General features: G+C 37.2%; 1 protein-coding gene across 2 annotated transcripts in view; it reads right to left on the bottom strand.

Moving 5' to 3' along the window:
• The window catches only part of Sntg1 (syntrophin gamma 1), a 728,479-nt gene that overhangs the window by 257,836 nt on the left and 446,634 nt on the right, over positions 1 to 24,009 (bottom strand). For both annotated transcript variants that reach the window (XM_076924411.1, XM_076924412.1), the window contains exons 5-8: positions 13,368 to 13,424; positions 10,448 to 10,505; positions 9,421 to 9,464; positions 9,274 to 9,315 (exon numbers count right to left, since the gene is read on the bottom strand). In XM_076924411.1, the coding sequence (XP_076780526.1) occupies positions 9,274 to 9,315; positions 9,421 to 9,464; positions 10,448 to 10,505; positions 13,368 to 13,424 (201 nt within the window). The remainder of the gene's footprint in view (positions 1 to 9,273; positions 9,316 to 9,420; positions 9,465 to 10,447; positions 10,506 to 13,367; positions 13,425 to 24,009) is intronic.

The raw sequence follows: 24,009 nt of genomic DNA, 5'->3' as shown, positions 1-24,009 counted from the left end.
AGAAGACATTGAGAGGAGAAACAGCAGGAAGGCGTAGGCATGATTATCTAAACAGGATTAAGTATGTAAAAGTGGATAACTCAGCCAAAGTCCATTTGGGACTTTTACCCTTCGGTCCTTTCTATTAAAACCAGATAAAACTGCTACTTTCTCTTTCTGTTTATCTCTATCTTCACTCATTCATAGATGTTCAACTCTTGATTAACATATAGACCCACAACTGGTCAAAATGTAGAGAATTAGAGATAGGGAAATGTTCTTTACTAAATAGATATTACACCTTCTCATCCGAAAGGTTAGGGATCCCTGTAGAAGAAAGGTGGAAATATTGTAATATATAGATATTTATATAACTAAAGGAAAGTGTTTGTTGGACACAATAGAGCAACTGTACATACAAACTCAGAGTGGTTCTAAGAACTAAGACAATACTTATACAAACTCAAGCCAGAGATAGTCCCAGCATGGAGGTGGGAAGTAAGCATGAAATCCCATGGAGCTATTGCCAATAGCATGTTGGGAAAGGAAAGTCAGTTTTCTTTGAGGATGTGTCCCTTGGTGGATATAACATCTTCCCTTGGAGGCCGCATATGCCCACATACTGCTAAACTTATAATAAAATTTTACTTGAATTTTCAAAAACAAAAGAAGTGAATACAAAGTATTCTGGATAGAAAAGGATTGTATCTTGGAGGAGTTGAGGTGGATGTTAATATGATGAAAATATACTACATGAACTTCTCAAAAAACTAGTTAAAGTGAGAAAAAATATGCCCTTGGTCTTCAGTGTTTCTGTACAACTTGAAGTACTTATTACTTCTCTCCAGTGCCTTCTATTTCTTAGTCAGTGACGACTTTGGCCCACACTGCTGACTGTTTTGACATTGTTGCTGAATCTGTACCACACCAAGTATTTCAGAGCACTGCACAGGGACAACCAAGGAAGTATGAAAGGCACTGTTTACAGATAAAAATGCATTGTTTGAGGAATGCTGATGTCTTAAAGGTATTTTCCCTAAAACATGTCCTTTCAATTTTGTTTTGGTTCTACCAACTCTCATCTCTAAACATTCAAACACTGGTTCACAAAGATGTGGATATATAAAAGGAAAAACAGAAGAAAACAGAGATGAAAAAATCAAAGAAGGAGGAGGAGGAGAGAAAAAGAGACAAACTTCTAAGGATAGGCATGATCACCAATGTTTAGTGTTATAGCTTTCATGCCTATACTATACTATACTTTTCATCCAAAGCATTATCATCTTAGTACAGAGATACTTCCTACTTAAAATTATGATTTACTGTGTTAAATTTAGTACCGTTGATGAGCATGTATGTGTAACTCTTATACATGTATGAATGTAAACAGTGCAGCTATTGAGAAAACAATGTGAAGGTTCCTCAAAGGGCTAAAAATAGAGCTACCATATAACATGGCTATGCCACTCCAGAGCCTATGCACAAATGACTTTAAATGTTTCTAGAGAGTCACTGGCACATACATGTACATTGCTGCGCTTTTCATAGTAGGAAAGAATTGATGTCAGCCTAGATATCCATGAACAGATGATTAGATATTAAAAATATGGTATATGTATAGTATGCTTAAGTTGTAAAAAAACAAAAATTATAAATATTTCAAGAAAATATATGTAGCTAGAAAAATTATATTGAGTGAAGTAACCTAGGTCTGGAAATTCAAATATGGCATAAAGTTTCTTAAAAGTAGGCCAAGGATTTAAATTTTCAGATTATTTATTTAAATTATTATGTCTGTAGAGATATAGAAACAAAAAAAAATGCCATGGCAGGAGGGTAGACAAAGAGTTTAAAGGGAGTATGGGTAGAAGAACATGTATCATATGAAAATAGAGAAACAGAAAATTTGAGATGGCAAATTTTAAACAAGAATGGGTTTGAAGGCTGGAAGACAAGTCAGAGTTCAAAGTAAGGATGAGTAACAAAGCTAAAGATATATAAACAAGTCATATAAAAATCTACTACTTTATAAGTCATTTAAAATGATTTTAAGCAGAATTAGCATATATCCTGAGTGAATAATGCTGGTCCTGTAAACTATGGTTGTTAGTATTCCGTCTAAACTCCACCTCCCCAGTTATCTGGCAACAGCCAGGTATGTTCCTCCCCACAGTTACCTGGCAACAGCCAGGTATGCTTCTCCCCACAGTTACCTGGCAACCGCCAGGTAGCCTGATCCACTATAAAAGGGGCTGCTTGCTCCCTCCTCTCTCTCTTACTCCTGCTCTTACACCCTCTTACTCTCTTACCCTCTTGCCTCTCTGTCCCCTCCCCTTTCCTCTCTCTCCACGTGGTCATGGCCGGCCTCTACTTCTCTCCCCACCTTTGCCCTTTCCCCTGAATAAACCTCCTCCCCCTTGGAACCGCATGGTCTGGAGTGGTCTATTGTCAACGGTGGTCAGATATTTCTTACAATGGTTATTAATAAAATTCCAGTGCAAAGTATGAGACACCTCTGGAGAAGTATTTAAGAAGGCCCAATAGCCACTCCCTGAAAAGAAACCTACTTAGGTTATAGCCATTTTTGTTGGTTACCATACAGAACTGTGTGGTAAGAATCTGTTGCTTAAAACACTATACATTTTGGCTCCAGAATCCAAAGAAATCTTTTGGGAACTGAGCTGGAAGCCTTTCTCTCTGGATGCTGACTAGACTTCATAGTACTAAAACAGGCTTACAGACAGCTGGGGAAAAAGTCAGCAATTACTTCCTGAATTTTAAATTTTCATGCTATGATACCAACTTGTCAAGCAGGAAGTGCTTCCTAGCTCAACAATGACACAATTGTCACAGAAGTAACCACTGTATCAAAGCCCTGATTTGTAGTTAATGCCAATTACTGTGTACTTGGTCAGAGACCCATGGAAAGGTGTTATAGGCACTAGGAGTGAATTCACTTAGAAATTTATTCTGCTAAATGGGTATACTGTCAGCATGTCTCTTAAATGCTTATGTTTGCAACTACAGATTAACAGTGTTCTCAATCTTGATCAAAGAAGTGTCTCATTGCAATGCATGGCAGTTAATATTAAAACCCCTAGCTAGTTAAGGTGCTGAGAACAAGTGAGTTGTTAATGCCCACCAATAAGCAGATATCTATATCACTTTCTCTAAGGCTAAATGAACATTGCAAAAGAGGGTGTGGAATGAATGTAAAAGCTGAATAATTGTGAGGATGGGTTTGAACCCCTGTCTTATGAGCTGAGGCACTTAACCCTCAACATCTGTGGTACTCTGTGTAGTCCCTGCATAAGACTATGATAGCAAACACTCCATCATAGGTGGGAAAATGGCTCATGGGTACCCACTCAGACAGGAAAGCCAACTGGTCAATGAGGAGAAATCATTTTCTCCATGGATGTAGCCACTTGGTGAGTTACTCATACTCTAGTGGATAGTTTTCGACTCTTATCAGCACTGGTAGCTCTGGTTAAACTCAGTAGAAGACAAAGTGAAAATAGTACAATACCAAAATATTTTAACATACATTCTCATTTGTTTTGTCAACTCCACAAAAAACAGAGTTATCCAAGAAGATTAAAAAATCAATCAAAAACTTCTCTTCATCAGACTGTCCTGGAGCATGTTGGTGAGGACATTTTCTTGACTGATGATTGGTGGTGAAAAGCTCAGCCAATTGTGGGTAGGTGGTTCTGGTTTGTATAAAAAATTAATCTAGATAAACTGCAGGAAATATGCCAGGAAGCAGTGTTTTTCCATAGTCTCTGCTTCAGTTTGGCCTTGAATCCCTGCCCTGAATTCCCACTTAGGCCTATAAGTGTTGCCAAGTAAAACCTTTCCTTTTCAAGTTTGGTGTGTGTGTGTGGGGGGGGGAGTGAGTATTCACACTAACATAGAAACAAACTACTACCATGTGGGTGATGACTTGTCAGGAAGAGGAGAAGAGGGAAGGCTTCAATGGCAATATGAGAGGAAAAAAACAAAATGTGGGTATATATATAAAATTGTCACAGAATAAATTATTATAATGCAAGAAATTGGCAATTCCCACCCACACGGTAGTTTGTCAGGCTTAGATTTACCCCAATATTAAAGAAGTTGAAATTCTGAGAATTTGTGTTTTATTGTTCATTTTTGCTAAAAATAAATAAATAAATAAATAAATAAAACAAATAAGAATTTGTTGAAAATCAGCAGCCAAAAAAGAAGAGTCGGCTATTAACATGTTACCTGAGAATTCCCAACATAATTGCTGACAAACATAAATTCAAAGAAGAAAATGTCTAAAGACACCAATTAAGTCTATGTAAAAAAAATAATAATGAAAAAAAATTTGTATATTTCAAATATTTGTTTTTTGCAAACTTAGACTGCAGGGGCGTCAATTGTGACCTTTTAGTCTTGGCAAGTAACATTTCGCAAACTATTTGAAAATAATTAAAATTAAATAATTTCACAGACGACTTTCCTTGGCAGGATGTAATTCAAATGAAAGTGACCACCGTGGCTCAAATTCTCAAGAAGCTATTAATCATTTGCTGCTCAAAATTATTTTCTAAATTTTGAACAATGTTAGCACTTAAGGCATGATGCTGGAATGTACTCCTCGTCTGCTGTTGTCTAAAGTGAGCTGTCTGTCCACATCATACCTTACATGCAGCCCTTGCTGCTGCTGCACTCCCCTGCAGGTGTCAACTCATAGAGAAGCACTGTATTCTCTAGTGTTTGATGTAAATGCTGAAATATTGCTTTCTGATAATCATCAACTAGTGAAACACATTGTCTTTATCTCCACCCAAAACTTTAAGTTAGGTAAAGCATATATTAAGACAGCTAAAAGGTTGTAGTTAGCATTTTGTATTAGTTTTCAAAATATCTGTTTAAAATGTGTTATTTTAAGTGATAAAATTTTTGCTTCTCATTTGGTTTTCATAAGAATTATGAATTTTTTATTTAGAATTTTACCAAATGTCACAAATTTTAAACTAATATAAAATTATTTGAATTTCAAATTATAGAATAATTTCTAATTGTAAGAATCATATAGAAAGAAGAGAAGGCATACATTTTTTCTGAGATTCATAAAATTTAAGGCATGAATGCTTATTTAGAATTAAACTTCTGGAAAAAAATTATTCCCCCATTCATTTGGCTCTGCATAATGATTACTTACTACTTTTAAAAGTCTCACTGTATGAAAGACTTAGCTATATTACTGGGTTCTCTTTTTAAAATCAGTATTTTGGGGGACAGATAGATAACTTAGTTTTTAAGCATGGATTGAGCTTCCAAATGACCACCTTTGATTCCCAGTTACAACATGGCAGCTCACAACTATAAATAAACTCAGTTCTGGCAGCTTTTTTTGGCTCCTGCCAGCATCAGGCACAGAATGGTCTAGAGAAGAGAAATGCATGCAGGCAAAATACCCATATACATACAAACTAAAACAAAAATTAAACAGAAAATAAATAAAACAAAGTTAGGATCCTTGTAATCAACTTGCTTTTTTCTGATATTGATTCCTAGTGCATATTTGGTAATTATTGGGTATTTGGGGGGTATTCCTATTCATAATTAATAGTTATAAATAGTACCCCACTCTTACATTATGAAGATTACTGTAAGTCAACACTATTTTCATATCTTCTCAATACTTCTCTCCAATGCTTTCCATATTTCTTAACTATCAAATTCTACAAAACAAAACAAAACTAGAAAAAAATGTTCATGTATACATTAGGCTTGAGTCACACAGAGTTGTTCTCAGAATAGAATCACAAAGAACTCCATGACAGTATTATTATTCATACAGTATCTCACAATGGAGTTCTGCTCTGTGATCTTAAGAACAGATATATTTGGAAAGCTGGATGTAAAGGTGTCCGTGAGTGAGTTTGATGTGGCTAGAGTTCATTGTCAGGTGGGCAGACTAATTTTGGTTTCTTTTCTTTGTTTGGTTTTGTTTTTCCGGTTTTCTGGTTTTTTTTTTTTGTTGTTGTTGTTGTTGTTTTTTTTTTTTTTTTTTTTTTTTTGCTGCTCTTTGATACAATTTCCACGCTGGAAAGGAAATTGCTACATAGACCAGGCTGGCCTTGAACACACAATATCCACCTGCTTCTGTCTGCCTTCTAAGTACTTGAATTAAATATGTGTGCCACCATTCCTGGACCAGCTGCATAATTTTCGCATAGCAAAGACAACAGATACAACTCTCTTTGAAGAAAAAAAAGAAACCTACAGAGTTAGCGACTTCTGGTAGTATGGGGCAAAACATAAAAGTGAAAAGTCATGTTCACACCAGTGGCTAGATCAAGTGAGGTCATGAGTGTGCTATTGACATGTGAACAGACATAACAAGTGTCACAAGTCCTCAGCCTCTCCTAAATATCAAGGCCTCCCCAGATTAGGCTCAAATGGATTGAAAAGGCTTTCTCTGCTCTGAATGTGAATCTTGACAGTGTGTGCAGAAAATGCCTACCATAGCTTTATTCTCCAAGATGTTTACAGCCTGAAAACTGTTTCTTCAAAACTAAACTTGATTAAATTTGACTCCTTGCTCAGCTTTGGGACTATAAACTCCACTTCAGCTTCCAGGGTTCTGCAGTTTGTCCATTAGAGAGCCCGGTCCCACCCAACCCCAGCTTTCCTGTCTGTGTATGTTTGTCTTTTCTTCATTCCCTTGAGGCCCTAGAAAGATGAATCCCTGGAGACAGGAAGAAAGTGAGACATCAGAAACGGAAAGGAAGTTCTGGTAAGATGAAAAAGACATCCTCATTCCTCAAAAGGCTGTGAATGTTCATATTGATTTCTGACTTGAATCAATTGAAATAGTATACATATGCATACATACATACATACATACATACACACGTACATCATACATGTGTGTCTGTGCATGCGTGTGTAGAGCCAAGATGTGGAAAACATTGTTTTCTCTGTGCTGATGTGGGTTAGAAGAATCACATGTTGCATCATTTGGGTCTCATGGCAATAATCATCAGTTCATTCTTGCTGATGAATGACAGAGACACAGACATGGTAAATTCACTAAGCTGAGTCTGCATCAGCACCAAGCAGTCTACCCAGGACCTGTACACAGCTTTTGGAATTTAGTGCCCAGTGTACATATCATCTCACACTCCCCAAATTGGCACCACATACTAGTTCTAAGATTTTTAGTGACTTATTTAAGCCCAATCTGGTATCAGAAGAAGCAGAGATGCTTCCATGAGCTCATTTAAGGCATTTAGCTAAAGAATCCCTACTGAGTGATCCCAGTTAACAGTATAGGAATCCCTTTAGACAGCACCTTACCTGCAACTCAAACACAGAAACAGGTCTGCCAGCAAATCCACTACAGAATTTCAAGAGGGGCTTATTTCTAATGGTACCAGAGACTAACAGAAGAAATCCTTCTTCAAACCAGTATGTTGTCATACCAGTTCAATTTATTTATTTTAAAAACTGGAACTCCAGGAAATAATATTTATATGAGTATAATAATCCATAATTACTTATATCATTTGGCCCATATACATTTGTTCTTCAACGTGCATTAAAAATCTCAATTCCTCTGAGGTAGTATACAATCACAAAGGCATTAAAACAAAAGGAAAATATCTAATTGCCTTTGAAAGACAAAGATTAGAAGTAAATAAAATCATTATTACAGATAGATGTTATTATGTACATCTTTAATCCCAGCATTCAGGAGGCAGAAGCAGGTAAATCTCTGTGGGTTCAAGCACATCCTGGTCTACAAGGTGAGTTTCAGGATAGCCAGGACTATGCAGAGAGACTGTCTCTAAAAACAAAAACAAACTGCAACAACAACAACAAAAAACACCAACAAAACCACCACCACTAAAAAAAAAAAAAAAAATGGTACATACATTTCAAAGCCAATAAAATTAAACTTCTCTATGTCTTTGTTAATAAGCATGTGTAATTAGTAATGTTTAATAATTTTCCGTACGATCAGAATATATACCATCCTACATTAGGATATTAGTATTAATCTTTCATGTTATGCTTATCTATTTAATCATAGCTCTAGCACAGTTGGCTTAAGCAAACTGTCTGCCTTTGAAGAACAAACTGCAAGTGTGATTTCAACTAACAGCATGTGGTTTGAAAAGAGAACACACTTTATTTTTTTCTTTCTGGATAATGAATTGCAAGACTGAAAATAAAGTTCCCTTGCTTGTATGGCTGAGATCTTCAGGAATTGTACTGGTCCCTCATCTGCTGCAAATTGTCCCCTGATATATAGCCTTGCTCTGCACAGATTCATAGGAAGTCCAAGGATTGTACAGAATTTCCAACACAGAGTACCAAGAGAATAACCTGAATATGCTTTTCTAACTACAAAGTCATTGGCAAACACTGGCAGACCATGATGCTCTGCTCTCTGCAAACAGCACGATGTGTGAAATGGAAATTTTACACAGACACTGGCAGCTTCCTTTCTGAGATTTTAAATGTATAAATACATCAAAATAACTTCTTTTTGATCTTTGAGTATATTTTAAATTTTGCTTTTCTTTATCTCTTCCAATGGGAGCTAGTACACAATTCAGCAACTTCTTCATGATATTTAGTCAATTTTACCAGTATTTTCCAAAGTGTCTAACACTCATTCAGTTTTGTAAGGCCATTTCATTATCTGCAATAGATCCTCTTTAACCTTTTCATTAAAGTATGGACAAGAAGACATTTACAGTTTAGTCACTTATAATGGTTGCTAAAACTCAACTTTTATGTCCCAGCTGTATGACTTAGAATGTTTATATCTGATCTGAACATCTAAAAACATTCAAGAAAATGCCACAGTGAAATTTTTGGTAATTTCTTCTTTCTCTGTCACTTCCTTCTCCTTCACATCCCCCTGTACACACACACACACACACACACACACACACACACACACACACACAGAGAGAGAGAGAGAGAGAGAGAGAGAGAGAGAGAGAGAGAGAGGTGCATTTCTATTTGCTTCTAATGCTATTAAAAATTTACAGAAATCAGTTCTTTTGTAATAAACTTTCAAGCATTCTGAAACTTTAAACAGTTCACCTTGAAATACATTTCATTGTGACAGTACTTTTAATTGTATTTCAAAGAGCCAAAATGGATTGTAAGGCCTCTGACAGATCAGTAGGATGCTATGTAATTTTATACCTCCATAATTAACAAAACTATGGTTTTAGCAATTCATCAAACCTGTATTTGAAGTTGAGAAATGATAGCATTAGAAAAAAGTAAACTCACCACTTCCTCATGTCTGCATTTCCTCACATTAATTCCATTTATCTGAAATGAAAGGCAGTACTCAGTTCCACATAGTGTATTGTAAACTGGCTTTTTTTTTTTTTTTTTTTTTTTTTGCATCCACATAGATGATAATGAAATGCGTACCTGTAGAATTGCATCCCCAATGAAAAGCAGTCCCGACAGCTCCGCTGCAAATGAGAACAATTAAACACACCTTGGCATTTCTCAAATAAATAAAGCTATTTCTTCTTAAATTAAGGGTAAAATTGTAAACTATGAAGTTTTTAGATGGTTAGCATTTTATAAGATCTGTGAAGAATAGAAACACGATTTAATATGATTTACTTCTTTTCAGTTACTGAAATAGGCAGACATTTTCTTTTGGTCCTAGTAGTTTTGAATTTATAGTCATCAAAACATGGTCAGTGCCCTCTCTACTCTGTTACTTTTCTTTGGCAACAAGGCCAATCTATGCTGCTCAAATATTCTTGGATGAGTGGCTTTCCATTGGAGCATGATCAACTTCTCAAGAGATACTGTCTGGGAAGAGTGGAGGAGGAAGGAATATGAATATGATCAAAACATGTTGTACACAATTCTCAAAGACATATATGTGTGTGTATTTGTGTAAACACATATGTGTGTATGTATGAATGTATGTATGCACATTTATTGAAAATTGATCACTCTTATTAATGGGTGATCAATTTTCTGTATACATTTATAATATCTCTGAGCAAATGCCTGGGATAAAGTCTTTCAATCTGTCAGTTTCAAACTTATTGGGAAATACTATGTTGTTTTCCAGATTGTCAATGAAAACTCGATTTGTATATTCATCATGTGTTTTAGATGAACTCTCATGGGAAGTAATTAAAATTGAGAAGATTATATCTAGATTGCTCCATGAAACGTGACTTGATTTTTTAGTCTTTAATGAACAGTTCTGAAGTTGTGAACTTCTCAATTCATCTATGGTCATTTGGACTGTTAGAGTCTACCACTTTTCCCTTTCTGTCCTGTAGGGGAATCCAGGAGATCTGGGGAATCAGATTTAGCCTCTCTGTGCCTGAGGCTGGGGATCCAGGGAAGCCATTCACATAACAATCACTGAATTGTCTCTGGACAAGTCTTATAGAGGATTGGCCACTACAGAGAAGAAGTACATTACCTCTTTGCTCCTTGGAGATTTTGGAAATGACAACTGGAATGTTATGTTCTGCACCTCCCTAGAAAGAGAGAGTCATGTATCATATAGTTAAACCCTTCAAATTTCGGCTTTTAGCCAAACTGAAAATATAAAACCAAACAGCAAGCTATAAATAGTGCATCCAATGAACACCAGAGAGAATTTAAATAAATTTGTAGAGTTTCTTTTATGTAGGTAGCATTTCCATGAAGTTTGCCGACTGTGCTGGCATTTACTAATTAATAAAAATTGACTATAAAATTTGTATTTTTCAAATAAGATTGATAACGTCAGTAGTGGCATTCTCTTCAAAGTCCATTATAGGAATGCAAGACATCTTGACAGTTGTTAGTCAGGATTCTAGGCATCAGATATTTATACATATCAATTCTCTGACTAATTTATTCTCTTCTGCCAAACAGGCACTCTTTCAGGCATACATTCTGAATGCTAAGTAGTCAGAGAGACTCTTTACCAGCACAAATGGATAAATAAATTCTAAGCATGATGGGAACAGAACCATCTGTATTTCCTAATTAGTATTAGACTCCCGTGTGTGAAAGCATAGATCAACCAATTGTCAGCACAAAACACAAAACCAAGAACTCTACAGTAGCACTTGGTTACTGGCTCAAATGTAAATGGAAAAAAAGTAGAATAATGAATCAAAGTTTTGATAAAGTAAAAAAGCATTCTTAGAGTAACTGCCAGAAAAAGCCTGTCTTGTCATTACGGTATAAGAAGTTTGAATGTGGAAGCTAAAGGCCAAGTGCACACATGGACAAGTGAAGTGTTGTGCAGAGGAGACATGTGCATGCTCAGCACAGGGGTTGAAGGAACCCTCAAAGGAGCTGGTGCTGCTCTAGGTTTGGAGTAAATAACTCCCTAAGCCTCCCGTCAACATAAATACAGGATTTTAAGCTACATTCACCCATGAGACATTTGCAACACTAAATAGAATTAGATATGACACAGAAAATCACTTTAAAAAATCATTAACACTCAATTTTATTTTTTTAAATTTCTATTTATTTTGTTTTTATTATTGAGGAAGTAAAAATAAAACTATAACTTTATCTAAGTTGATTGTCAAAACCACTAATCAACTTAGTTTTTAAACTTAATGTTTTTTTACTAATGAGCTCTGGGTCCATTTACCACAGCCTTCATCAAATGCAGAAAGAGGCAGTGTCATAAACTGTCATGGTCCTAATTCAGGACTCACAACTTATCCTGTATTTAAAGTTTCAATCCTGTCTAAGGTGCACTGGTGAATAAAATATTAGGAAAAAAAATCTGACAATAGCATGTTAGTGGCATTGTTTCCTATTGAATTTCAAACATGGACTGCAAAATGGTAATCTGAGGAGATATCTGCACATGGAATGCACAGTGGGAACCAGAACAGCAACCAAACACTGCAGAGTAGGGCCCACAGCTAGAAGACCTGAGAATCATTTGCACACATCGTGATCTGGAGACTATGCGAGGAAGGCAACATTGATTATAACTGAAGCAAACAATAGGGAGTTGTTTGGGGAAAATATGTTATCATAGCCTAATTTGCATATCCTATAATTTATTCTGCATCTGTTCATTGCCTAAGATGATGGCAAGTATATATCAAGTATATTTCAACACTCATATTTTGAACCTTGAAATTCCTATCACTATACATTGTCGTTGTATTAAGCCATTTTGACAAAATTGACAAGAGGTGATAGTCACAACTTCAAAATACCCTATTCCTGACATTGAATACCCAATTCCTAAGAGGAATTGTGTGTAAAATGTCTTTAAATATGTACCAAAGATGACATATTCAGTATATAAAGAAAAACTGAAGAAGTTAACAGCCTTCATTTAGGTGTCCAGAAAGTCAGGTTCATAAAAGAATTAAATTTGTTTGGTTAAGTCTTAAGTATTCACATATAATCAAATTCTCTCAATTTTATCAATCATTTTAATGATGATAACTACATGTGTGATACATCTTTATCATTTAACACTACACAGATCAAAAAGCTCTTAAGTATCATAATCAATCTTGGAATAGATAAGTGAAAATTAGGAATCTTTTTAACAAAGTGAAAATCAAGCAAAAAGATAAATATGATAGATGCATGCTTCCCATGTTTCCTGTTACTGTCCATATGAGACTTGCTGGACTCTATCCACCAATCTTCTATGATGGAGAAGAAGAAAAAGCTGTTTGCCACCAGCATATTTCATCTTTATGAGAAGCCACATAAAGAAAGCTACCAAATGCTGGAAAAAACACATCATCAGTTAAGAGAACTGACTGCTCTTCCATAGGACCCAGCAACCACATGGTGGCTCACAATCATCTATGATGGGATCCGATGTCCTCTTCTGGTGTGTCTGAAAACAGGCACCATGTACTCACATACATAAAATAAAAAATCCTTAAAAAGAAAAAAAGGAAGGAAGGATGGACAGAAGGGAGAAGAAAGGGAGGGAGGGAAGAAGGAAGAAGAAAAAGAGGAAGTGAGGGAGGGAGGTAGGAAAGAAAGAAAGAAAGAAAGAGAGAGAGAAAGAAAGAAAGAAAGAAAGAGTAAAGGTAGAGAAGGAAGAAGGAAGGAAGGAAGGAAGTGAGAGAGAAAGAAAGAAAGAAAGAAAGAAAGAAAAAAGAAAGAGAGAAAGAAAGAAAGAAGTAAAGAAAAAGAGAGAACTTTACACTAGTTATAATCCCCAGTCCTTTCCTATGATGTTTAAATCAGAAAATAATGGATATCCGGTTCCATAAGAACATCCCACATTACAACCACTCTACACATCACAGAGCCATTCTATTTTGGTCATGAGTCACCAACATCAAAGTATACAAGACATCAGCCTTTATGGGGCAGCCTTTGAAAAGACAAACTAGAAGGGTGACTACCTTTATGCTTAATCCGAATCCTCCTACTGTCTGTCTTCTGATGGTCACCGTCCTTTCCTGAAAGACAAGAGATTTAAGAGTGTTGAGTGTTTCTTCACACTAATGCCACTTTTTTTCTTGTAGTTTTTGACATTGCTGTTTACATTTTGAAGAAAAATATATGACAACAAAGGAGACATCAACTATTTCAATTGGTAGAAATTTTTATAGTTTTAAATCACATGTCAATAATTTGCTTGCCAAAATAAATGTTGCTAAATTCATAACTTCTGAACAATTAAAACTGTTCAATGATATTTTTAGAACAATTTTGGAATGCCATACTCTCATTTTCTTGTTGCACATTCTTAGGTAGCCTTAGGTATATCTCACTGCCTCTCTCAGCTGAGGCCTTGTCTATACCAAAATCTAGACCACAAAGTTATAGATTTGTGATTCCAGAGTTAAAGCTTTTTAAAACATTGGCACATACACACATACCAACACGTTACACTCATGCACACACACTCACACTTACATACATGCACATATGTACTCCTCTCTCTCTCCAAGATCCAGCTGCTGCTTCTAGATTGTGTCTGTGTGCCTGTTCAGTTACTATTGAGAAAGTTCAGAGTTAGGAGAGACAAGACAAGTGAATTATCTGTATTCTAAATGGTTAATTTAATTTGGTTATTTTAGGCAGCAGGTAGGAAGCACAAAAAGAGAAATCTCTTCTTGGACGGGTACATTGTACATATTAATATTCCAAATTGTTAGCCCTGTCCTTCTGTGTTTCTGGCCATCTCCACTTCTTTTGATCAGTGCACAAACCAGAAAACACCCAGAACTCAGGAAAAAGTGTGTTTAGTTACAGCCTGTGTTTAGTTAGGAACCAGGATAGTGTTGATTTCTTTATTGTTGCAACACAAAAGTTATTCTAGTGCTCTTGCACACCCACACCCACACATATACACATAGCTGCACACACACAGACAGAGACTTGTGTGTGTGTGTATATATATATATATATATATATATATATATATGATATATGATATATATATCATATATGTATATATAACACTGGAGTGAGCTTGAAATCCTATTCCTTACAAAGGGCAAAAAAGTTTTATCAAAGCAGAAATGAGACCTCAAAAACTCTATATCATGCCGAAAACAAAGTGGGCATCATATATCCTAGTTACAAAAAGTCTAAAGCTATGGATTTAAAATTTTGAGGATATTATGAAGTATAGACTAAAGACTAAGATTATTCTTTAGAAACTAGTGCTGGACTTCCAGCCAGTGCTTTCTGCTGGGCAGACTGCTAGCTAGTCTGCCTCATGTCCCTCCCTTCCCCCACATGACACCACAGCCTGAGGCATTCCAGGAGACCTGCTGCACCCCTTCCCCCACATGACATCACAGCATGAGGCATTCCAGGAGACCTGCTGTACTGGGAGCAACTGACACCACAGCCTGAAAGCCTCCCTGGAGTTTGCCTACACACAGGGAAATAGAAACCACAGTAGGCCCCACTGGAGAACAGCTTCACACAGGACAATAGCTTGACTGTTCCTCTGAAGACCCAACACTCTGAAGGCCCCCCAGGAGATCTGCTGCAACCAGGGCAACAGATCAGCAGCTTTTCTGCCCCTCTGAAGACCCCACAGGAGGAAGGCCCCATAGGAGATCTGTCAGGAGACTTGAAGCAACCCAGGGACAAAAGAGGCAGGCTCCAGAGTCACCCAGAACAGCAAACACCAGGGATAACCAGATGGCAAGAGGCAAGCACAAGACCATAAGCAATAGAAGCCAATATACTTGGGCATCATCAGAAACCAGTTCTCCCACCACAGAAAGCCCTGAATACACCAACACCAACAAATCAGGAAGCTGACCTAAAATCCTAGCTCATGAAGATTAATAGAGTCCTTTAAGAAGGATATAAATAACGCACTGAAAGAAATACAGGAAAACACAGGTGAACAGGTAGAAGCCCTTAAAGAGGAAACAAACAAATTCTTTAAAGAAATATAGGAAAACATTATCAAATAGGTGAAAGAATTGAATAAATCAGCCCAAATATGAAAGTAAAAGTAGAAAAAAAATAAAGCAAACACAAATGGAGGCAAACCTGGAAATAGAAAACCTAGGAAAGAGATAAGGAATTACAGATGTAAGCATCACTAACAGAATACAAGAGATAGAAGAGAGAATCTCAGATGTACAAGATACGGTAGAAGACATTGACACAACTGTCAAAGAAAATTCAAAACATCTAAGAAATTGAGAACATAATGAAAAGACCAAAACTAAGAATAATTGGAATAGAGGAGAAAAAAGATTCCCAGCTCAAAGGACCTGAAAACATCTTCAACAAAATCGTCAAAGAAAACTTCTTCAACCTAAAGAAACAGATGGCCATAAATGTACAATAAGCCTATAGAACATCAAATAAATAGGACTAGAAGAAAAATTCTCTTGTCACATAATAATCAAAACACTAAATGGACAAAACAAAGAAAGAACATTAAAAGCTGCAAGGAAAAAGGGCCAAGTAATGTATAAAGGTAGACCAGACTTCTCAACAGACACACTAAAAGCCAGAAGAGCCTGATCAGAGGTCATGCAGACTCTAAGAGAATACAAATGCTAGCCTAGGATACTGTACCCAGCAAAACTCTCAGTCAGCATAGATGGAGAAACCAAAATATCTCAGGACAAAACCAAATTCAAACAGCATCTATACTGTTTGAACAGTATCAGCCCAACAGAGGATTCTAGAAGGAAAACAACAACACAAAGAGGGTACCTACACCAAAGAGAAAAAAGAAGATATTAAGCATCTCACAACAAAGCCAAAAGGAGAGAACCACATGCACATAATGCCACCTACAAAAACAATCATAACAGGAACTGTGATAATCTGCCTTTAATATCTCTCAGTATCAATGGACTCAACTCACCTATAAAAAGACATAAAATAACAGACTAGATTTACAAACAGAATCCAGCATTTTTCTGCATACAAGAAACACACCTAAATAATAAAGACCAACACTACCTCAAAGTAAAATACTGGAAAAAATGTTTACCAACCAAATGGTCCCAAGAAACAAGCTGAAGTTGCCATTCTAACATCCAAAAAAAAAAAAAAAAAAAAAAATAGATTTTCAATCAAAACTTATCAAGAGAGATGAGGAAGGACACTTCATATTTATCAAAGGAAAATCCACCAAGAGGAAGTCCCAATTCTGAACATCTCTGCCACAAATGCAAGGACACACAATTCATAAAAGAAACTTTACTAAAGCTCAAAACACACATTGCACCTCATGCAATAATAGTGGTGGACTGCAATACCCCACTATCACTAATGGACAGGTCACTGAAACAGAAACTAAACAGAGACACAGTGAAACTAATAGAGGTTATGAACAAAATGAACTTACTTAACAGATATCTACAGAACATTTCACCCTAAAAGAAAAGAATATACCTTCTTCTCAGCACCTCATGGTACCTTCTCCAAAATTGACCATATATTGGTCATAAAGCAAGCCTCAACTGATACAAGAAAATTGAAATAATTCCATGCATCCTATCAGATCACCACTGAATAAGGCTGGTCTTCAATAACAAAAACATCAGAAATCCCAAATACACACGGAAACTGAACAACTCTACTAAATGATAATTTGGTCAGGGGAGAAATAAAGAAAAAATTGGAATCCAATGAAAATGTTGATACAACATAGTCAAACTTAAGGAACACAATGACAGCAATGCTAAAGTAGCACCAAGTGCCCTGATAAAGAAACTGGAGTGATCCCACACTAGGAACTTAACAGCACACCTGAGAGCTCTAGAACAAAAAGAACCGAATAGACCCAAGAAGAGTAGACGGCAAGAAACAGTCAAACTCAGGGCAGACATCAACCAAATATAAACAAAGAGAATGATACAAAGAATCCACAAAACCAGAAGCTGGTTCTTCGATAGAATCTACAAAATAGATAAACCCCTAGTCAAACTAACAAAAGGGCCCAAAGGCAGTATCCAAATTAACAAAATCAGAAATGAAAAGGGAGACATAACAACAGAAATGGAGGAAATTCAAAAAATCATCATATCCTACTAGAAAAGCCTATACTCAAGAAAACTGGAAAATCTAGATGAAATGGATGGTTTTCTAGATGGATACTACATACCAAAGTTAAATCAAGAGCAGGAAAACTATCTAAACAGACCCATACTCCTAAAGAAATAGAAGTCATTAAAAACCTCCCAACAAAAAACAAAAACGAATCGAAACAAAAAAACAGAGCCAGATGGCTTTAGTGCAGAATTCTACCAGACCTTCAAATAAGACCTAATACCAATATTCCTCAAACTATTCCATAAAATAGAAACAGAAGGAACACTACCTAATTTATTCTATGAAGCCACAATTACTCTGATAGCTAAACCACCAAGGAACTCTTCCCCCCCCCCCAAAAAAAAGAACTTCAGACAAATTTTACTTATGAATCTCTATGCAAAAATACTACATAAAATTCTTGCAAATGGAATCCAAGAATACATCAAAATGATCATTCACCATGGTCAAGTAGGCTTCATCCCAGGGATGCAAGGCTGGTTCAATATACAAAAATCCATTGATGTAATCCACTATTTAAACAAACTTGACAAAAAAAAATCATATGCTCATCTCCTTAGATGCAGAAAAATCATGTGACAAAATACAACACCCCTTCACGTTAAAAGCATTGGAGAGATCAGGAATTCAAGGCCCATACTTAAATACAATAAAAAAAATTTACTGCAAACCAACAGCCAGTATCATATTAAGTGGAGAGAAACTTGAAGCAATCCCTCTAAAACCAGGGACAAGAGAAGGCTGCCCACTCTCCTTATATCTATTCAACATAGTCTCAAAGTTCTAGCTAAAACCGTAAGACAACAAAAAGAGATAAAGAGGATAAAAAATGGCAAAGAAGAAATAAAGATATTACTATTTGCAGATGATATGGTAGTACACATAAGCAACACCAAAAATTCTACCAGAGAACTTCTCCAGCTGATAAACAACTACAGCAAAGTGGCCAGATATAAAATTAATTCAAATAAATCAGTAGCTTTCCTTTATACAAATGACAAACTGACTGAGAAAGAAACTAAGGAAACAATTCCCTTCAAAATAGCCACAAATAATATAAAATATATTGGGAAAACTCTAATCAAACAAGGGAAAGATCTGTGTGATAATAACTTCAAGTCTCTCAAGAAAGAAATGTAAGATCTCAGAAAATGGAGAGATCTCCTAGTCTCATGAATTGGCAGAATTAACATACTAAATGGCCATCCTACCAAAGGCAATCTACAGATTCAATACAATCCCCATCAAAAATCCCAACACAATTCTTCAAAGACATGGAAAGAGCAATTCTCAAATTCATCTGGAAAGGCAAACAAAACAAAACTAGAATAGTGAAAATAGTTCTTAACAATAAAAGAACTGTTGTGGGAATCTCCATCTTTGACCTCAAGCTATACTACAGAGGAATAAGTGATAAAAAAACAAAACAAAACAAAACAAAACAAAACTACATTGCATTAATACAGAGACAGACAAATTGCTCAATAGAATAGAATTGAAGACTCAGAAATAAAACCAATTATCCACACTTGATCTTTGACAATGAAGCCAAAAATATACAATGGAAAAAGAAAGCATCTTCAATAAATGTTACTGGTCAAACTGGCTTTATGTATATAGAAAATTTAAAAATACCCATATTTGTCACCTTGCACAAAGCTCAAGTCCAAGTGGATCAAGGACCTCAACAGAAAACCAGATAGACTGAATCTAATAGAAGAGAAAGTGGGAAAGATCCTTGAACTCATTGGCACAGGAGGAAATCTCCTAAACAGAACTCCAATGGCTCAGGCTGTAAGATCAAGAATTGAGCAATGGGACCTCATGAAACTGAAAAGCTTCTGTAATCCAAAGGACACTGTCAATAGGACAAATTAGCAACCTATAAATTGGGAAAAAACTTCACCAACTCCACATCTGATAGAAGATAATATCCAAAATATATAAAGAACTCAAGAAGCTAACCACCAAGAAACCAAACAACCCAATCAAAAAATGAAGTATAGAACTAAATAGAGATTTCACAACAGAGGAATCTGAAATGGATGAGTAGCACCTAAAGAAATGTTCAAAGTCTTTAGTGATCAGGGAAATGCAAATCAAAATGACACTGAAATTCTGCCATACACCAAGCAGACTGGCTTAAGATCACAAACCTCAGGTGACAGCACATGTTGGCAAGAATGTGGAGAAAGAGGAACGAACACTCCTTCATTGCTGGTGAGATTGCAAACTGGGACAACCACTCTGGAAATCAATCTGGAGATTCCTCAGATAATTGGAAATAGATCTACCTGAAGACCTAGCTATACCACTCTTGGGCATATACCCAAAAGATGCTCCACCATGCCACAAGGGCACATGTTCCACTATGTTCATAGTGGCCTTGTTTGTGATAGCCAGAAGCTGGAAACAACCCAGATGTCCCACAACAGAAGAATGGATACAGAAAATGTGGCTCATGTACACAATGCAATACTACTCAGCTATTAAGAATGAGGACATCTTGAGTTTTGCAAGTAAATGGATGGAACTAAAAATATCATTCTGAGTGAGGTAAATCAGACCCAAAATGATATGCATGGTATTTACTCACTAATAAGTGGATATTAGACCAAAAAAGTACAGAATATCCAAAATATAATCCTCAGAACTCAAAAAGATTAAGAAGCCAGAGGGCCCAAGTGAGCATGCCTTAATCATACCTGGGAGGGAGAAGAAAACAATCCCAGGACAGGGGGTGGGGGAATGGGGGGGGGGAAGGGAGGGACCTGACTGGGAAAGCAGACAGGGAGGGGAAGAGGGGAACATGATTAGGTATTGGGTGGTAGGAACAGGACTGAAGCCCTGAGGGCCAGCAGAAAGAATGAAAACAGTCAACCTAAGGAGGTAGGAAGTGGGGGACCATCCAGAATGTACCAGAGACCAGGGAGGTGAAAAATTCTCAGGACTAAAAGGAGAAACCTTAAATCAAATGTCCTATAGTGGGGCAAGAGAACTTGAAGGGTCCACCTCCAGCAGAAAGACAGGGCATCAAGTGAGGAATGGGGTTGCCATCCCACAGTCAAAAACTCTGACCCGTAATTGTTCCTGTCTGAAAGAACTGCAGAAACAAAAATAGAGAAAAACCTGAGGAAAAGGAAGTCCAGTGACAGGCCCAAAGTGGGATCCAGCTCAAGGGGAGGCCCCAAGGCCTGACACTATTACTGAGGCTATGGAGTGCTTACAAACAGGGGCCTATCATGATTGCCTCTGAAAGACCCAACAAGCAGCTGAAAGGGTCAGATGCAGATATTTACACCCAACCAATGGACAGACGCTGCTGACCCCTGTGGTTAAATTAAGGAAAAGCTGGAAGAAGCTAAGGAGGAGGGCGACCCTGTAGGAGGACCAGCAGTCTCAATTAACCTAGATCCTCAAGATTCTCAGACACTGGACCACCAACCAGGCAGCAGACACCAGCTGCTACGAGACTCCAACACATAAACAGCGGAGGACTGCTGGGTCTGTGTTCAATCAGAGAAGATGCACCTCACCCTCAAGAGACTGGAGGCCCCAGGGAGTAGAAAGGTCTGCTGGGGTGAGGAATGGGGGGTTCGGGTAGGGATGTCCTCGCTAGTGGAGACTGGGATTGGGGTTGGGGAGAGGAGGTATGGGATGTGGAACAGTCAGAGGGTGGACCAGGAGGTGGACAAAATCTGGATTGTAAAAACGAAAGAAAGAGAGAGAGAGACAGAGAGAGAGAGACAGAGAGAGAGAGAGAAAGAAAAGGAGGAGGAGGAGGGAGAGAGACACACACACACAGAGAGAGAGACAGAGAGAGAGAGAGAGAGAGAGAGAGAGAGAGAGAGAGAGAAACTAATGCTGAATTTTATGGGAAAAATATATTGTTTAAACAAAGAAACAGAGCATCATAGATCTTTTGATAATTAACAAAAAATGGAAAAACTTGGGAAAAGAATAAAAACTTGTACTGTAGAGTGAAAAATTATAAAGGCCATTTTATGAAATATGTGTAGATTTTTCGCCTTACAGAACTAGGAACTGAAAATAAGATTTCAGGCCTTCACATTCCAGGTGAAGGACACTTGCTGGATTACATTCCCCAAGCCTCGCCCAAGGCAGGAAGGCATTCCTGACTACAGATAAAGATGCTAACATTTGGGCTAGATTCTCTGAAATGTTCCACTGTTCTTGGTTACCCCTCCCTTGGTCTTCCCAGTGCTATGTTCAAAATTTGTAAAACAACCAATCATGTGTAAGCGCGCGAAAATGCAACCATTCATGTGTAAGCGCGCGAAAATGCCTTCCTCCCCCCACCCCATGCTATAAAAGACCCATTAACCCACCACACGGGGCCAAAAACCCTGCTCTTGACCTCAAGCACAGAGACAAAAGTAAATTTAACTATTCATGTGTTAATTGAAACAATTAGATAAGGAGCTTGTTCAGGTGACCCACAAATGTCCTGTCTCTGAGAAAGTGTGTTGTGTTTTCAAGTGTTGTTTGGAGCTGGTAATCCCAGGCTAGCAGGATTTACAGATGTCAAGTCCTCACCTGCCTTTAGAAGAAAGGCAAGCTGTCCTGTGTCCCCTATAGGCACCTTGTGTGGCTTTTTGCATAATAAAGAGCTGTCCGCTGGAGCTGGAGCTTCCCAGCAAACAGAAAATCTGTCCAAAGCAGAAGGAAGGAGGAAGTGAAATAGGGTCAGAGCTGTGAAAAATAGCCCTAGCTAAAAGCCAACAGCCTTAAACTACATAGATGTCTCCATGTCTTCATTATTAAACTTCAATAGGGGCTTGCTAAATATTTTCAACAAAAGATAGTGTGACAAGTAAAAACAATGAAGAAAGAAAAACAAACAATGTAAATCGTCTCTTTGCATAGAAGACCAAGAACTGGAGTTTTAGACAAATTTCCATTCAGTTTGAAATTGTATTTACACAAATACCTTTGCTATAGTTATAGCAATTATAGTTATAGCAATTATAAAATAAATTTGCAAGAGGTAAAGCTATTGGCGAATAGTAGTGAAAGACCCCAAAAGGGGACCCTCACCCAAGTCCGGACCTGCACGAACCCAAGGACACACGAGAAACCATCTTGATGCAATTGCAGAGGAGGTTTAATGACGAGGGCCCTCGGGCCAGAACATATCTCACGCAGGAGATAGAGATTCCGACCCCGGACCCAGGAAACTTGGGATATTTATCGGTAGGGGTTGGGGAGAGCAAGAAAATTTGGTGCAGTTACATATGATTGGTTGCACTTTCGAATGGCTACACATGATTGGATATTTCAAACATCAGCAACTTGCAGAACTGGCAGAACTTGCAGAACCTCGGACCTCCCAGAAAGGGAGGGAGAGAGAAGTAAACACCAGATAGCCCATTACTCACTTGGGCTTGTTTGGACTTGTCTGGGCACGCCCTTGCATGTCTTTATTTTTGGTCACCCTGCCCCTGCAGGGACTTAATATTTTATTATGAATAAATTTAACAAATTGTTGGTGGTTTTTGCTGATCATGAATTTTTTGTTATTGTTTCAATGCTGCTTTCAAATTTTATTTTCACAGTAGGAGACTGTCATACAGGGAAATGGTATACAGCCCTGGAGAGAAGAGATGTGGAGCCGGTAACAAGCATTTCAGTGAGGTCCACCAACCACAAAATAAGTCTCATTCTTGCAAGAGACAAGAAAGTTGCAGACCAGGAAGAACACAGGAACCCCTCATATTTTCTCCTCAATTTTCTCATAGACTTCAAACTTCTTTGTTTTTATTTCACTTCAGAATTTTTTGAAATTGCAATCACAGTATTTCAACTTTCCCTTTCTTCCATCCAAACCTTCCTTTATAAAATCTAGGGCCTATGTTTTTCACCAACTGTTAAACTGCTTTTTAAAGATAGTCTTGAAATACAAAATGAGACCTTTAATGTATGCTGGACATGTAAAGAAGCTAGTTTGAAAGAATGACATGCTTTGATTCCTTTCATTTGATGCTCTAAGGAAACAAACCTATAGTAATGGTGGGAAGGAAACGTCTCAGCAGGTGAAGGTTGTTGAACAAAGACTGTTCTTTGTGGCTGTGCATTTGTCAAAATCATGCAACATCAGAACACAGAGTAAGCAGTGTCTGCTTATCTGCGATGCTGTTTAGGAAGTTAAAGAAGGGGTTCAAGCATGAAAGGCAATGTGAAAAAATTATGTAATTATGTAATTACTTTAAATGTCCTTGTCTGTTTCTTTGCACAGAACACTGTATCAATTAGGAATCTAATTGTTTCTCTCTTTCTCTCTTTTAATGCACCATCTTCCTTCTGTAAATCAGCACTCACCCATCTAATTCTTAATCTCTTTAAAGTTGCACATTGGACAGTCACAGACATGAAATCATGTAGAAGGTAGTCCTTTTGTTTTTTGATTATTTATCAATACATTAATGCTTTGTTCTTTTTTAGTTATTAGACAATATGTTACTTTGTGCATGGGACACA

The sequence above is a fragment of the Arvicanthis niloticus genome, chromosome 25 (assembly GCF_011762505.2).
Source record: "Arvicanthis niloticus isolate mArvNil1 chromosome 25, mArvNil1.pat.X, whole genome shotgun sequence".
In the NCBI taxonomy this organism is placed as follows: Eukaryota; Metazoa; Chordata; class Mammalia; order Rodentia; family Muridae; genus Arvicanthis; species Arvicanthis niloticus.
Note: the sequence above shows the minus strand (reverse complement) of the source record. Positions and strands in the feature narration are given on the sequence as shown.